Source organism: Mustelus asterias, chromosome 2, assembly GCF_964213995.1.
Source record: "Mustelus asterias chromosome 2, sMusAst1.hap1.1, whole genome shotgun sequence".
NCBI lineage: Eukaryota > Metazoa > Chordata > Chondrichthyes > Carcharhiniformes > Triakidae > Mustelus > Mustelus asterias.
This window is the reverse complement of record NC_135802.1, coordinates 4,192,220-4,209,686: the sequence shown is the minus strand read 5'-3', so window position 1 is coordinate 4,209,686 and position 17,467 is coordinate 4,192,220. Positions and strand designations below refer to the sequence as shown.

The following is a 17,467-nucleotide window of genomic DNA, read 5'->3' as shown; positions in this document are numbered from 1 at the left end:
AGCGGGGGCTCGGACTCCCGCCGCTGACTGAGACTCTGACAGCGAGCCAGGTGACAGCCCCGCCCCTTCCCCAGCATCAACCAATCAGACCCCGCGGTCCTCAGACTGGTGTCCAATAGCGACGGAGCGGAGTCTGGGCTCTAACCAATCAGCGCCTCGCCCGGAGAGGCAGCCAATCCTAGAGCGGTATTCTGATATATATCCAATCAGAAAGCGCCTCGGTCAGAGCAGCTCAACCAATCCCATTGAAGCTGAATTCTGAATGGCGGAGCCTGCGGACCAATCACCTCCAGTGCTGCGAGCATGCTCATCCACCCCTAACGTGATTGGCCGGGAGCACCGACCAATGGGCTCACTCAGTGAGGGCTGCGGAATTCCCTCCATTGTAATTGGTGCATTCACTGTCCAATCAGGCGGCAGAGTATTACAACGCCCAGCCGATTATTGGTTCACACCCAGAATATCCTCATCTCTTCAATTCAGAAAAAACAAACATTTTCCTGACAGGAAGATTCTTTATTCCGGAGTCACAAATGTTCTGACCATGAAAAATGTGCAGTTCCTGTCACAGATTCCCGATTCTCTCACTCTGATCAGACAGGTGGCCAATGGACTACAACCCCCAGAGTGCACTCGTCACTTCCCGGATATAGCCGGGGATGCCGGGAGATGTAGTCCGTGCTCCCGGCAGGCCCCGCGCCTCCGGCTGGGGATTCTGGGTAGTGAAGTCCGGCGGCGGGCGCGCGTTCTGACAAGATGGCGGGGATGGAGCTGCTATCGGACCAGGGGTACCGCATCGACGGCAGGAAGCCCACCGAGCTCAGGAAGATCCAGGCGCGGATGGGGGTGTTCGCTCAGGCGGACGGCTCGGCTTACATCGAGCAGGGAAACACCAAGGCGCTGGCGGTGGTTTACGGTCCGCACGAGGTGAGAGCGGCGGCACTGCGCATGCGCGGCACCGACAGCAGCCACCCAGTGCGCATGTGCAGCAACGGCACTACAGTTAGATACAGAGTAAAGCTCCCTCGACACTGTCCCCATCAAACACAGTAAGAAGTCTCACAACACCAGGTTACAGTCCAACAGGTTTATTTGGTAGCACAAGCCACACAAGCTTTCGGAGCTCCAAGCCCCTTAGAACCATAGAAAATTACAGCTCAGAAACAGGCCTTTTGGCCCTTCTTGTCTGTGCCGAACCATTTTTTGCCTAGTCCCACTGACCTGCACTTGGACCATATCCCTCCACACCCCTCTCATCCATGAACCCGTCCAAGTTTTTCTTAAATGTTAAAAGTGACCCCGCATTTACCACTTTATCCGGCAGCTCATTCCACACTCCCACCACTCTCTGCGTGAAGAAGCCCCCCCTAATATTCCCTTTAAACTTTTCTCCTTTCACCCTTAACCCATGCCCTCTGGTTTTTTTCTCCCCTAGCCTCAGCGGAAAAAGCCTGCTTGCATTCACTCTATCTATACCCATCAAAATCTTATACACCTCTATCAAATCTCCCCTCAATCTTCTACACTCCAGGGAATAAAGTCCCAACCTATTCAATCTCTCTCTGTAAATCAGCTTCTCAAGTCCCGGCAACATCCTTGTGAACCTTTTCTGCACTCTTTCAATCTTATTTACATCCTTCCTGTAACTAGGTGACCAAAATGTACACAATACTCCAAATTCGGCCTCACCAATGCCTTATATAACCTTACCATAACACTCCAACTTTTATACTCGATACTCCGATTTATAAAGGCCAATGTACCAAAGGCACTCTTTACGACCCTATCCACCTGTGACGTCACTTTTAGGGAATTCTGTACCTGTATTCCCAGATCCCTCTGTTCAACTGCACTCTTCAGAGTCCTACCATTTACCCTGTACGTTCTACTTTGGTTTGGCCTTCCAAAGTGCAATATCTCACACTTGTCTGCGTTAAATTCCATTTGCCATTTTTCAGCCCATTTTTCTAGTTGGTCCAAATCCCTCTGCAAGCTTTGAAAACCTTCCTCACTGTCCACTACACCTCCAATCTTTGTATCATCAGCAAACTTGCTGATCCAATTTACCACATTATCATCCAGATCATTGATATAGATGACAAACAACAATGGACCCAACACCGATCCCTGCGGCACACCACTAGTCACAGGCCTCCACTCAGAGAAGCAATCCTCCACAACCACTCTCTGGCTTCTTCCATTGAGCCAGTGTCTTATCCAATTTACTACCTCCCCATGTATACCTAGCGACTGAACCTTCCTAACTAACCTCCCATGAGGGACCTTGTCAAAGGCCTTGCTGAAATCCAGATAGACAACATCCACCGCCTTCCCTTCATCCACTTTCCTGGTAACCTCCTCGAAAAACTCTAATAGATTGGTCAAACATGACCTACCACGCACAAAGCCATGTTCTCTTCCTAATAAGTCCCTGTCTATCCAAATATTTGTAGATCCTATCCCTTATCACACCTTCCAATAACTTGCCCACCACCGACGTCAAACTTACTGGCCGATAATTTCCCGGATTTCTTTTGGAACCTTTTTTAAACAACGGAACAACATGAGCCACTCTCCAATCGTCCGGCACCTCCCCCGTGAATACTGACATTTTAAATATGTCTGCCAGGGCCCCTGCAAGTTCAACACTAGCTTCCCTCAAGGTCCGTGGGAATACCCTGTCCGGTCCTGGGGATTTATCCACTCTGCTTTGCCTCAAGACAGCGAGCACCTCCTCCCCTTTAATCTGTAAAGGTTCCATGGCCTCCCTATCAGTTTGCCCTATTTCCGTAGACTCCATGCCCCTTTCCTCAGTAAATAAGGATGCAAAAAAACCATTCAGTATCTCCCCCATCTCTTTTGGTTCCATACACAGTCTACCACTCTGGTCTTCAAGAGGACCAATCCCTCACTATCCTTTTGCTCCTAACATACCTATAGAAGCTCTTTGGATTTTCCTTCACTCTCTCTGCCAAAGCAACCTCATGTCTTCTTTTAGCCCTCCTGATTTCCCTCTTAAGTAGCTTCTTGCACTTTTTATACTCCTCGAGCATCTGATGTGTTCCTTGCTGCCTGTACATTTCATACAACTCTCTCTTCCTCTTAATCAGTGTTACAATCTCCCTCCAGAACCAAGGTTCCTTATTCCTATTTACTTTGCCTTTAATCCTGACAGGAACATACAAACTCTGCACTCTCAAAATCTCTCCTTTGAAGGCCTCCACTTTCCATTTACATCCTTGCCAGAGAACAGCCTGTGCCAATCCACACTTCCCAGATCCCTTCTCATTTCATCAAATTTGGCCTTTTTCCAGTTCAGAACTTCAACCCGAGGACCAGATCTATCCTTATCCACGATCAGGTTGAAACTAATGGCATTATGATCACTGGATCCAAAGTGTTCCCTCGCACTCACATCCATCACCTGCCCTAACTCATTTCCCAATAGGAGATCCAATATCGCATCCTCTCTAGTTGGCACCTCTATACACTGGTGTAGAAAATTCTCCTGAACACATTTTACAAACTCTACCCCGTCTAAACCTTTAACAGTATGCGAGTCCCAATCTATATGTGGAAAATTAAAATCCCCTACTATCACAACTTTGTGTTTCTTGCAGTTGTCAGCTATCTCCGCTGATTTGCTCCTCCAATTCTCGCTGACTATTGGGTGGTCTATAATACAAGCCCATTAATGTGGTCATACCTTTCCTGTTTCTCAGCTCCACCCATAGGGCCTCTGTAGACAAGCTCCCTAATCTATCCTGCCTGAGTACCGCTGTAACATTTTCCCTGACCAACAATGCCACCCCCCCACCTTTTATCCCTCTGCCTCTATCCCGCCTGAAACATTGGAACCCTGGAACATTGAGCTGCCAGTCCTGCCCCTCCTGTAGCCAAGTTTCACTAATGGCTATAATGTCATATTTCCATGTGTCTATCCACGCCTTCAGCTCATCTGCCTTCCCCACAATACTCCTGGCATTGAAATAGACACACCTCAAAAAATTATTTCCACCACACTCTACCCTTCCATTTGTGATTTAGCTTGAACTAACCTGTCTTTTTACCCCTGCTCCACTATCTGCTCTGGCACTCTGGTTCCCATCCCCCTGCAAATCTAGTTTAAACCCTCCCCAATAACACTCGCAAATCTCCCTGCAAGTATATTGAGTTTTTTGAGAAAGTGACCAAGGAGGTGGATGGGGGCAAGGCAGTGGACGTGGTATATATGGATTTTAGTAAGGCGTTTGATAAGGTTCACCATGGTAGGCTTCTGCAGAAAATGCAGATGTATGGGATTGGGGGTGATCTAGGAAATTGGATCAGGAATTGGCTAGCGGATAGGAAACAGAGGGTGGTGGTTGATAGTAAATATTCATCATGGAGTGCGGTTACAAGTGGTGTACCTCAGGGATCTGTTTTGGGGCCACTGCTGTTTGTAATATTTATTAATGATCTGGATGAGGGTATAGTTGGGTGGATTAGCAAATTTGCTGATGACACCAAAGTCGGTGGTGTGGTAGACAGTGAGGAAGGGTGTCGTAGTTTGCAGGAAGACTTAGACAGGTTGCAAAGTTGGGCCGAGAGGTGGCGGATGGAGTTTAATGCGGAGAAGTGTGAGGTAATTCACTTTGGTAGGAATAACAGATGTGTTGAGTATAGGGCTAACGGGAGGACTTTGAATAGTGTGGAGGAGCAGAGGGATCTAGGTGTATGTGTGCATAGATCCCTGAAAGTTGGGAATCAAGTAGATAAGGTTGTTAAGAAGGCATATGGTGTCTTGGCGTTTATTGGTAGGGGGATTGAATTTAGGAGTCGTAGCGTTATGTTGCAACTGTACACAACTCTGGTGCGGCCGCACTTGGAGTACTGTGTGCAGTTCTGGTCCCCACATTACAGGAAGGATGTGGAGGCTTTGGAGAGGGTGCAGAGGAGGTTTACCAGGATGTTGCCTGGTATGGAGGGGAGATCCTATGAGGAGAGGCTGAGGGATTTGGGATTGTTTTCGCTGGAAAGGCGGCGGCTAAGAGGGGATCTTATTGAAACATATAAGATGATTAGAGGTTTAGATAGGGTGGATAGTGATAGCCTTTTTCCTCTGATGGAGAAATCCAGCACGAGGGGGCATGGCTTTAAATTGAGGGGGGGTAGTTATAGAACCGATGTCAGGGGTAGGTTCTTTACCCAGAGGGTGGTGAGGGATTGGAATGCCCTGCCAGCATCAGTAGTAAATGCGCCTAGTTTGGGGGCGTTTAAGAGATCCGTAGATAGGTTCATGGACGAAAAGAAATTGGTTTAGGTTGGAGGGTCACAGTTTTTTTTTTAACTGGTCGGTGCAACATCGTGGGCCGAAGGGCCTGTTCTGCGCTGTAATGTTCTATGTTCTATGTTCTATTGGTCCCCTTGTAGTTCAAGTGTAACCCGTCTTCAGGTGAGTGGGAATTCTGTTCACAAACAGAGCTTATAAAGACACAGACTCAATTTACATGAATAATGGTTGGAATGCGAATACTTACAACTAATCAAGTCTTTAAGATACAAACAACGTGAGTGGAGAGAGCATCAAGGCATGCTAAAAAGATATGTATTGTCTCCAGACAAGACAGCCAGTGAAACTCTGCAGGTCCAGGCAAGCTGTGGGGGTTACAGATAGTGTGACATGAACCCAATATCCCGGTTGAGGCCGTCCTCGTGTGTGCGGAACTTGGCTATCAGTTTCTGCTCAGCGACTCTGCGCTGTCGTGTGTCGTGAAGGCCACCTTGGAGAACGCTTACCCGAATATCAGAGGCCGAATGCCCGTGACCGCTGAAGTGCTCCCCAACAGGAAGAGAACAGTCTTGTCTGGTGATTGTCGAGCGGTGTTCATTCATCTTGATTGGCTGTAAGTAGTCGCATTCCAACCATTATTCTGTAAATTGAGTTTGTGTCTTTATATGACCTGTTTGTGAACAGAATTCCCACTCACCTGAAGAAGGGGCTTGGAGCTCTGAAAGCTTGTGTGGCTTTTGCTACCAAATAAACCTGTTGGACTTTAACCTGGTGTTGTTAAACTTCTTACTGTGTTTACCCCAGTCCAACGCCGGCATCTCCACATAATGCCCATCAGACACTCCCAGGACAGGTACAGCATGGGGTTCGATACAGAGTAAAGCTCCCTCTACACTGTCCCCATCAAACACTCCCAGGACAGGTACAGCACGGGGTTAGATACAGAGTAAAGCTCCCTCTACACTGTGCCCATCAGACACTCCCAGGACAGGTACAGCATGGGGTTAGATACAGAGTAAAGCTCCCTCTACACTGTCCCCATCAAACACTCCCAGGACAGGTACAGCACGGGGTTAGATACAGAGTAAAGCTCCCTCTACACTGTCCCCATCAAACACTCCCAGGACTGGTACAGCACGGGGTTAGATACAGAGTAAAGCTCCCTCTACATTGTCCCCCATCAAACACTCCCAGGACAGGTACAGCATGGGGTTAGATACAGAGTAAAGCTCCCTCTAAACTGTCCCCATCAAACACTCCCAGGACAGGTATAGCACGGGGTTAGATACAGAGTGAAGCTCCCTCTACACTGTCCCCATCAAACACTCCCAGGACAGGTACAGCACGGGGTTAGATACAGAGTGAAGCTCCCTCTACACTGTCCCCATCAAACACTCCCAGGATAGGTACAGCACGGGGTTAGATACAGAGTAAAACTCCCTCGACACTGTCCCCATCAAACACTCCCAGGACAGATACAGTACGGGGTTAGATACAGAGTAAAGCTCCCTCTACACTGTCCCCATCAAACACTCCCAGGACAGGTACAGCACGGGGTTAGATACAGAGTAAAGCTCCCTCTACACTGTCCCCATCAAACACTCCCAGGACAGGTACAGCACGGGGTTAGATACAGAGTAAAGCTCCCTCTACACTGTCCCCATCAAACACTCCCAGGACAGGTACAGCACGGGGTTAGATACAGAGTAAAGCTCCCTCTACACTGTCCCCATCAAACACTCCCAGGACAGGTACAGCACGGGGTTAGATACAGAGTAAAGCTCCCTCTACACTGTCCCCATCAAACACTCCCAGGACAGGTACAGTACGGGGTTAGATACAGAGTAAAGCTCCCTCTACACTGTCCCTATCAAACACTCCCAGGATAGGTACAGCACGGGGTTAGATACAGAGTAAAGCTACCTCTACACTGTCCCCATCAAACACTCCCAGGACAGGTACAGCACGGGGTTAGATACAGAGTAAAGCTCCCTCTACACTGTCCCCTATCAAACACTCCCAGGACAGGCACAGCACGGGGTTAGATACAGAGTAAAGCTCCCTCTACACTGTCCCCTATCAAACACTCCCAGGACAGGCACAGCACGGGGTTAGATACAGAGTAAAGCTCCCTCTACACTGTCCCTATCAAACACGCCCAGGACAGGTACAGCACGGGGTTCGATACAGAGTAAAGCTCCCTCTACACTGTCCCCATCAAACACTCCCAGGACAGGTACAGCACGGGGTTAGATACAGAGTAAAGCTCTGAGATTAGTGTGTCAGTGCAATGTATCACTGTTGAGTGGTTGGTGGTTACGTATCCGTTGTTTTAGATGCGTGGTGCTCGCAGTAAAGCCCTTCACGACAAGGCGATGGTGAACTGTCAGTACAGCATGGCGACCTTCAGCACGGGTGAGCGTAAGAGGCGCCCTCATGGTGATCGCAAATCTTCTGAGATGACCTTGCATCTGAAACAGACGTTCGAAGCTGCCATCTTAACTCAGCTTTACCCACGATCCCAGATTGACATCTATGTGCAGGTATGTTGCAGCATGATGCCTTCCCTGGCCCTGCACCTTAACATTTAATTCTAGCACTCCTTGTCCCCAGCCTGATCCCATCTCTGCCCTGGACTGGGGAGCATTGCTCCTGCTGGCTCCCAGCTCCGGCTCTGACCTCTGGCAGTGAGTAATGTGAGGATACCCCTGTAACGAGATTCTCTCCTTTCCTCTGCAATTACACAGGGCCTTGGTGAGGCCACACCGAGAGTATTGTGTGCAGTTTTGGTCTCCTTTTCTGAGGAAGGTTGTTCTTGCTCTCGAGGGAGTGCAGCGAAGGTTTACCAGGCTGATTCCGGGGATGGCGGGACTGATCCGTGAAGAAATATTGACCAGGTTAGGATTGTTTTCGCTGGAGTTTCGACGGATGAGGGGGGATCTCAGAGAGACTTATAAAATTCTAACAGGACTAGACAGGATAGATGCAGGGAGGATATTCCCGATGGTGGGGGAGTCCAGAACCATTTAGGGTGGAGGTGAGGAGACATTTCTTCACCCAGAGAGTGGTGAGTCTGTGGAATTCATTACCACAGGAAGCAGTTGATGCCAAAACATTGAATGTATTGAAGAGGCGGCTGGATATAGCACTTGGGGCGAATGGGATCAAATGTTTTTTGATTTGATTTATTATTGTCACATGTACTAGTATACAGTGAAAAGTATTGATTCTTGCGCGCTATACAAAACATACCATTCATAGAGAAGGAAACGAGAGAGTGCAGAATGTAGTGTTACAGTCATAGCTAGGGTGTAGAGAAAGATCAAGTTAATACGAAGTAGGTCCATTCAAAAGTCTGACCACAGCAGGGAAGAAGATGTTCTTGAGTCGGTTGGTACGTGTCCTCAGACTTTTGTATCTCTTTCCCAAAGGAAGAAGGTGGAAGAGAGAATGTCCGGGGTCCGTGGGATCCTTAATTATGCTGGCTGCTTTGCCAAGGCAGCGGGAAGTGTAGACAGAGTCAATGGATGGGAGGCTGGTTTGTGTGATGGATTGGGCTACATTCACAACCTTTTGTAGTTCCTTGCAGTCTTGGGCAGAGCAGGAGCCCAGACCGAACTGTGATACAACCAGAAAGAATGCTTTCTATGGTGCATCCGTAAAAGTTGGTGAGAGTTGTAGCTGGCATGCCAAATTTTCTTAGTCTTCTGAGAAAGTAGAGGTGTTGGTGGGCTTTCTTAACTATAGTGTCGGCATGGGGGGACCAGGACAGGTTGTTGGTGATCTGAACACCTAAAACTTGAAGTTCTCGACTATTTCCACTTCATCCCCTTTACGCTTCCTGAAGTCGATGACTATCTCCTTCGTTTTGTTGACATTGAGGGAGAGATGATTGTTGCCGCACCAGTTCACCAGGTTTTCTACCTCATTCCTGTTCTCTGTCTCGTCATTGTTTGAGAACCGAGAATTGGAGGGGAATTTGTTCTGTGGTTATGGGGGGAAAGCATGATTAGGCAACTGAGTTGGATGATCAGCCATGATTGTGATGAATGGCAGAGCAGGCCGAATGGCCTCCTACTCCTATCTTCTATGTTTCTCCTGTCCAGCAGTTGTGAAGTGACTCTACAGTTGTTGCTCGCTGTGTACTTGCGATCGGCCAAGACATTCTGCTTCTGAAAAAAATCCCAACATTTTCTGGTGATAATTTTTGCTGAAATGTTTCTTTGATATCCTGCGTGCGATTGTGCTCTGCCAGTGATGTAAGAGTTAGTCATTCCCAGGCTCTGACCTGCTGTTTGCCAACAGCCCGTTTCACTGTTTCTGGCTCATTGAAGTCAGCCTGACCGAAGATAAACGGAAATTATTTCCTCTGGGTGGGGGTGGTGAGACAGCCCAGAAGCAGCTCAATGAGAAGCCGGCTGCTCAGGGGGTGATGTCAAGCAGCGTTTCTTCACGCAAAGGGATTGATCACCTGGAACTCGCCACCCGCACCCCTGCCCAAGAAGAGGGTGTTGGTGCTGGGAGGGAGATTCCAAAACTGAGGTGGATAGAATTGTGTTGGTCAGGGAATTAAGGGTCACAGAGCAAAGGTGGATAAATGGAGTTGATGTCCAGATCAGTGGTGATCTAACAGAATGATTTAACAGGTTTGAGAGGGCTGACTGACCTTCTGGTCCCGTGATTTAGCCTCAAGAGGGGCTGAGTGGTCGCCTCCTCCTGTGTAATGGTTTGGAGGGGCTGAATGGGCTCCTCTTCCTATGGTGAATTAAACATTCACTGATGTGTATTTACCTGTGGTGTCACTAGGGGAGCTTTGATGGCAGGTTGAAGGTCAGACTGGTGCTTGTCTAGCTCTGGACCGCAGGACTGACTACAAAGGCGCTGTGCAGCCCTTCTCCTCATATGCGTGGCACGGTGGCGCAGTGGTTAACACTGCTGCCTCACAGCGCCAGGGTCCCAGGTTCAATTCCGGCCTCGGGTCACTGTCCGTGTGGAGTTTGCACATTCTCCCCGTGTTTGCGTGGGTTTCCTCCGGGTGCTCCGGTTTCCTCCCACAGTCCATAGATGTGCGGGTTAGGTGGATTGGCCACGCTAAATTGACCCTTAGTGTCAGAGGAATTGGCAGGGTAAATGCATGGGGTTATGGGGATAGGGCCTCGGTGGGATTGTGGTCGGTACAGACTCGATGGGCTGAATGGCCTCCTCTGCACTATAGGGATTCTATGATTGGAATTGAACTGGGAATTAATCCCCTCCCTGCTCACATCCGGTTTTCTTTCCTCTCCCACAGATCCTGCAGGCAGACGGTGGGAACTATTGCGCCTGTGTCAATGCGGCGACTCTGGCTGTCATTGACGCAGGGATCCCCATGCGGGACTATGTGTGCGCCTGCTCCACGGGATTTATTGAGGACAGCCCCTTGGTGGACCTCAGCTACATCGAGGAGTCTGTCGGGGGCCCCCAGGTGGCACTGGCCCTGCTCCCCAAGTCTCAGCAGATCGCTCTGCTGGAAATGAACTCCAGACTGCACGAGGACCACCTGGAGAAAGTGGTGGACGCAGCAGCCAAGGCGTGCAGGGATGTGTACGCTGTGCTGGACCGCGTGGTCAGGGAGCACGTGCAGGAAGTTACCACGCTGGTGGGGGAGTGATGGGCCAAGAGACGGACTCTTCCATGTTGTTGTGTTGGGTGTGTGAGAGTTCCCCTCAATAAAATTGATACTTTTTTTATATTAAAGGATTATTACAAAACTTTGGACCTTCCTTCCTCTGTCACCTAATTCAGTGTCATGTGTAAAATGTGTGAGTAACATTTGTTCCTGAAAAGGGAGACATGTTATTGAAGGTTTCGTCAGTCTGAGAGCGGTGGAGACATAGAGTCACTGAATATTTTTAAGGGAGAGGTAGATAGTTCTGGACTAATGAGGGTGTCAAAGGTTATCGGAGTTAGTCAAATATGGAGTTGAGGCCACAATCCGATCAGCCGCGATCTTATTGAATAGCAGAGCAGCCGCGAGGGGCCGAGTGGCCTACTCTTAATTCGTATGTTTGGGGCGGCACGATGGTACAGTGTTTCGCACTGCTGCCTTACAGCGCCCGGGACCCACATTCAATTCTGACCTTGGGCGACTGTGTGGAATTAACACGTTCTCCCCGTGTCTGCGTGGGTTTCCTCCGGGTGCTCCGGTTTTCTCCCACAGTCCAAAAATGTGCAAGTTAGATAGATTGACCATGCTAAATTGCCTCTTAATGTCCAAAGATGTGCTGGAGGTTGATTACTAAAATAAAAGCACGTGGGATAGGAGGCAATATATTGAGGATTGACAGAGAACGGAGAGTAGGAATAAACGCGTCATTCTCATGTTGTAAGGCTGTGGATTGTGGGGTACAGTAAGGATTAGTACATGTGTCCCAGCTGTTCACAATGTATAGCAATGATTTGGATGTGGGGATCAAATGCAATATTTACAAATTCACACATGATGCAAAGCTAGGTGGGAAGCTGGATCTAATGTTTTACACATTTAAAACTGAAGTTCATAGAATCCCTACAGTGCAGAAGGAGGCTCTTCAGCCCAGTGAGTCTGCACCGACCACAATCCCACCCAGGTCCTATCCCCATAACTCCCCATATTTACCCCGCTAATCCCTCGAACCTACTCATCCCGGGACACTAAGGGACAATTTAGCATAGCCAATCAACCTAACCCACACGTCTTTCGGACTGTGGGAGGAAACTGAGCACCTGGAGGAAACCCACGCAGACACAGGGATAATGTGCAAACTCCGCACAGTGACCCAAGACCTGAATCAAACCCAGGTTCCTGGCGCTGTGAGGCAGCGGTGCGAACCACTGTGCCACCCCAGATGATGAAATAGTTTGGAGACTCCATGCTGACCAATTGTAGTAATCTCAAAACGATTTCTCAGAATCATCTCCAGAAGTACGAACTTCTTCAGTCTCTAGTGTTGTGACTACGACTGCGGAAGACTTAGTTCAATCCGAGTCGCCTGATGATTGTGTCTTTGCTACTACACCGTGTGAGTGTGATGCAGAATTAGTTCCAAGAAAATAATTGTCTACTGTTCTAGTGACAAGGACAGCCAAATTCCAGAACAGTGTGTACAACCAAAGAGGATTATGCATCCTCCTGATTGACTTTCTTATTGATAGTGTATAATGATTAATGATGCATAGTACTCGTCCAGACTATTAATGATCCTATGTATAACATCGTAGTGATTGTTGTCATGACCACAGATGTAAAGGGGGAGGGATGTTATATATTTAACTGGTTGCATGATTGCTTTAAGAGCTGGTCACGTAATTTGATGGTGATGTCATTGGGAGTTTTGCAGGCTCCTGTTTAGTTTTAATTTCTACTCTACAGGTAACAGCTCCTACAATAAGCATGTTTTTTTTTTAAATCTACACGTGCAAACCTCTTTTTGTTTAAAACCCACTATCCATAGTTGGGATCTTACAGTACTCAATAAGCTTTGATCATATTTAACAGCAGAGCAGGCTCGATGGACGGTATGGTGGACTTCTCCTCTCTCGTGTTCCTGTGGCTCCCAGAGAGTGTTATGCAGCGAGTCACAGAAGATGATATTAGGGCCACTTGCCAAAAGCTTGCTCAAACTGGTAGATCTTATGGAGCATTTTAAAGGACGAAAGAGAGGTGACAAGACGTAGGAGGCAAATTCCAGAGATCAGGGTTCAGGCAGCTGAAGGCACAGCCACTGGTGTTGGAGCGATTAAATTCAGGAATGCAGAGGCGGTCAGAGTGAGTGCAGAGATCTGGGTTGTGGAACTGGAGGAAATTATGGAGATGAGGAGAGGCTGTGGAGCTATTTGAAAACAAGGATGAGAATTTTAAAATTCCTACAGTGCAGAGGAGGCTATTTGGCCTATCGAGTCTGTACCGACCACAATTCCACCCAGGGCCTATTCCTGAAACCCCACGCATTTACCCTGCTAATACCCCTGTCACTAGGGTCAATTTAGCATAGCCAATCCACCTAACCCGCACGTCTTTGGACTTTGGGAGGAAACCCACGCAGACACGGGGAGAATGTGCAAACTCCACACAGACAGTGACCCAAGCCGGGAATCGAACCCAGGTCCCTGGCGCTGTGAGGCAGCAGTGCTAACCGCTGTGTCACCGTGGTGGTGCAAGGCATTACTTAACTAGGGCCCAGCGTAAGTCAGTAAACACAAGAGGTTAGAATGGGACTCGGTGCAAATCAAGACACAGGAAGCCGAATTCTGCACTCATTATTTCCAATAACCTCTTCTCAAATAACCAGAAATCTCAGACAACAGGAAGGGATGCAGAAAGCTGTTGCTCTGTGAGTAGGTTTTCCGACTCGGTCTGGTAATGAGCAACAAGACCCTACTCCGATCACCTGACTTCACTGATTGCAGAGCGTATCAATGCCTTCTTCACACCCCCGGCCAGCTTGAAAGAATGCCCCTATGGGTGACGGCCTGAGTTCTGATGACCCCATGGTTAAAAATCCTGATAGTTTCACACACAAAGGAGGGCGATGGCCAGGAGCCCTCTGGGAACGGGAGACAAGTTCTCAAAAAGGGATTGTTTACAATGCAATCCAGGTGTATAAATATCTTGTGATATTTCTGAACTGCCAGGTTCATTGCTGGGCTGACGATAGCATCCTTGCTGCACAGTTCTCCTCTCGCACCATCCATGGTGCCAGCTGCTAACAGTCCCAGCTGTGAGTGTATATGAGGAGGATAAAAAGCATTTCCATTTTATAGTTAACATGTCCCTAAGCATTTCAAGATTCATAACTGAAGGCTGGAGATGGCAGTGGGACATTGCCAAAGGTCTCTTTTTGAGCTTTGTTAAGGGTATTTTTAAGTTTATTCATTAATGTCACAAGTAGGCTTGCATTAACACTGCAATTAAGTTACTGTGAAAATCCCCTAGTCACCACACTCTGGTGCCTGTTCGGGTACACTGAGGGAGAAATTCGCACCTCACCAGCACATCTTTTGGGCTGTGGGAGGAAACCAGAGCACCTGAAGGAAACCCACACAGATATGGGGAGAACATGCAGACTCCACACAGACAGTGATCCAAGCTGGGAATCGAACCTGGGTTCCTGGTGCTGTCAGGCAGCAGTGCTAACCACTGTGCTACTGTGCCGCTATCATGCATGAGTAATCTAGGTGCACACCAGTCAGTCCTAACCTTAACTCAGCTGCCCTGTCTATGCCATAATGTACGACTCCCTTGTCGATTAAAAACCTCTCATTCAGCCTTGAATATATTCAATGATTCTTCTCATCTCAGTCGTTAGCCCCTTATTCCATTCCACAGGTGAAGGAACATCCTGTCAGTGTTTACCCCGTGAACCCCCCTTCATTAAGCACGCAGGTAATTAAGGGGAAAGACTGAAAGAGTTAAATAAATCAGTTTGGTTAAAACGTCACTGCAAAGTGTGAAGAAGCATTCAAGGACATAAACTGTTAGTTCTCAGGCAGTAACACAGCAGGTGCTAAGTCTCAAGAGTGGAATTGGTCCACCAGATAACGGAAGGGTTGGTTATGCTTATAACTCCACATAGAATTTGTTTATCTGTGGAACATCCATACCTTGAAAGGGTTCATTACATAGAACATAGAACAGTACAGCACAGAACAGGCCCTTCGGCCCACGATGTTGTGCCGAGCTTTATCCGAAACCAAGATCAAGCTATCCCACTCCCTATCATCCTGGTGTGCTCCATGTGCCTATCCAATAACCGCTTAAATGTTCCTAAAGTGTCTCCACTCCCTATCATCCTGGTGTGCTCCATGTGCCTATCCAATAACCACTTAAATGTTCCTAAAGTGTCTGACTCCACTATCACTGCAAGCAGTCCATTCCACAACCATAACCCTAACCCTAACCCAACCACTCTCTGCGTAAAGAACCTACCTCTGATATCCTTCCTATATCTCCCACCATGAACCCTATAGTTATGACAGGTTGTAACAGGTAATGAATTAGACTGGATAGCATTTATATACCCGTACACTGATTGGATATTATAATTAAGTAGACGGGCACATGTTGTAATTGATCAGTTGTACTCAGAACATAAAGCAGATTGTTAACTGATTGGACACAAATAATCAACAACAAATATACATCTTTGATTGGTATATGCTAATTTATTATAAAAGTATATCTGTCTCTGTAACTCTGCATTCAGAGCTCTCTGGGAAGGATGTGAAGGCATTGGAGAGTACTTAAGGAAGTGGCCCTGGAAATAGTCGATCCATTGGTGGGTGGTTATTTTCCGCAATTCTTTGGATTCTGGACTGGTTCCAACAGATTGGAGGGTGTAGCTGATGTTAAGTCCAGTATTCAAAAAGGGAAGTAGAGAGAAAGCGGAATTGTAAACCAGTGAGCCGAACATCGGTATTGGGGAAGTTGTAGAGTCATTGAATCCTAAAGTGCAGAGGGAGGCCATTTGGCCCATTGAGTCTGCACCGACCACAATCCCACCAAGACCCCATCCCCACAACCCCATGCATTTACCCTAGCTAGTCCCCCTCACACTAAGGAGCAATTTAGTATGGCCAATCCACCTAACCCACACATCTTTGGACTGTGGCAGGAAACCTACGCAGACAGTGACCCAAGCCGGGAATGGAACCCGGGTTCCTGGCGCTGTGAGGCTAAACACTGTGCCACTGTTACTACAGTCCATTATCAAGCATTTGGAAGGCAGTGGTATAATCAGACAAAGTCAGCATGGATTTATGCAAGGGAAATCATGCTTGATAAACCTATTGGAATTCTTTGAGGATGTAACTAGTAGGGTTGATTGAGGAGAACCAGTGGATGTGGTTTATTTAGACTTTCAGAAGGCTTTCGACAACTTCTCACATAACAGACTACCATGTGAAATTAAAGCACATGGGATTGTGGGTAATGTCTTGAGATGGATAGAAAGCTGGTTAGCAGATAGGAAGCAAAGAGCTGGCAGAAATGGGTCTTTTTTGATTGGCAGTCAGTGATGAGTGAGGTTCTGCAGGGGGACCCCAACTGTTCACATTATATATTAATGATTTGGAAGAGGGAACTGAATGTATGACCTCCAAATCTGTAGATGATGCAAAGTTGGGTGGGAGGGTGAACTGTAGGGAGGATGCAGAGATGCTTCAGCGTGATTTGGACAGGCTGAGTGTGTGGGTATCTGCATGACAGGTGCAGCATAATGTGGATAAATGTGAGGTTATCCACTTTGGTAGCAATATTAGGAAGACAGATTATTACTTGAATGGGTGTAAATTGAGAGAGGTGGACCCTCAGCAAGACCTTGGTGTCCTCGTGCATCAGTCGCTGAAAGTAAGCGTGCAGGTACAGCAGGCAGTAAAGAAGGCAAATGGTATGTTGGCCTCATAGCGAGAGGATTTGAGTATAGGGATAGGGATGTTTTGCTGCAATTGTACAGGGCCTTGGTGAGGCCACACCTGGAGTATTGTGTGCAGTTTTGGTGTCCTTATCTGAGGAAGGATGTCCTTGCTATAGAGGGAGCACAGCGAAGGTTTACCCGGCTGATTCCTGGGATGGCAGGCCATAGAGTCATAGAGGTTTACAGCAAGGAAACAGGCCCTTCGGCCCAACTTGTTCATGCCGCCCTTTTTTAAAAAATCCTTAAGCTAACCCCAATTGCCCGCATTTGGCCCATATCCCTCTATATCCATCATACCCATGTAACTAGCTTTTTAAAAGATAAAATTGTACCCGCCTCTACTACTACCTCTGGCAGCTTGTTCCAGACACTCACCACCCTCTGTGTGAAAAAATTACCCCTCTGGACACTTTTGTATCTCTCCCCTCTCACCTTAAACCTATGCCCTCTAGTTTTAGACTCCCCTACCTTTGGGAAAAGATGTTGACTGTCTGTCACATGAGGAGATACTAAATCGGTTAGGGTTACATTCACTGGAGTTTAGAAGAGTGAGAGCGGATCTCGTAGAAACTTACAAAATTCTAACAGGGTTAGATTCAGAAAGAATGTTCTCAATGGTGGGGGAGTCCAAACTAGCGTCATAGTTTGAGGATAAGGGGGTAAACCTTTAAGAACTGAGGAGAGGAGAAATTTCTTCACCCAGAGAGTGATGAATGTGTGGAATTCACTCCCACAGAATGTAGTTGAGGCCAAAACATTGTGT

The 17,467-nt window shown here is 47.7% G+C and overlaps 1 protein-coding gene across 1 annotated transcript; it reads left to right on the top strand.

Moving 5' to 3' along the window:
* The first annotated feature begins 708 nt into the window (after positions 1-708).
* Positions 709-11,022, top strand: exosc4 (exosome component 4). Its single transcript, XM_078230392.1, has 3 exons — positions 709-927; positions 7,609-7,815; positions 10,563-11,022. The coding sequence occupies exons 1-3, from the start codon at positions 757-759 to the stop codon at positions 10,920-10,922; spliced, it is 738 nt and encodes a 245-aa protein (XP_078086518.1). The 5' UTR covers positions 709-756; the 3' UTR covers positions 10,923-11,022.
* Positions 11,023-17,467: the final 6,445 nt, after the last annotated feature.

Excerpts from the sequence above, each read along its gene's own strand:
- exosc4 (XM_078230392.1), top strand. The coding sequence starts at position 757 with ATGGCGGGGATGGAGCTGCTATCGGACCAGGGGTACCGCATCGACGGC. Across the intron at positions 928-7,608 it reads TGGTTTACGGTCCGCACGAG|ATGCGTGGTGCTCGCAGTAA; the intron begins GTGAGAGCGGCG and ends CCGTTGTTTTAG. Across the intron at positions 7,816-10,562 it reads AGATTGACATCTATGTGCAG|ATCCTGCAGGCAGACGGTGG; the intron begins GTATGTTGCAGC and ends CCTCTCCCACAG.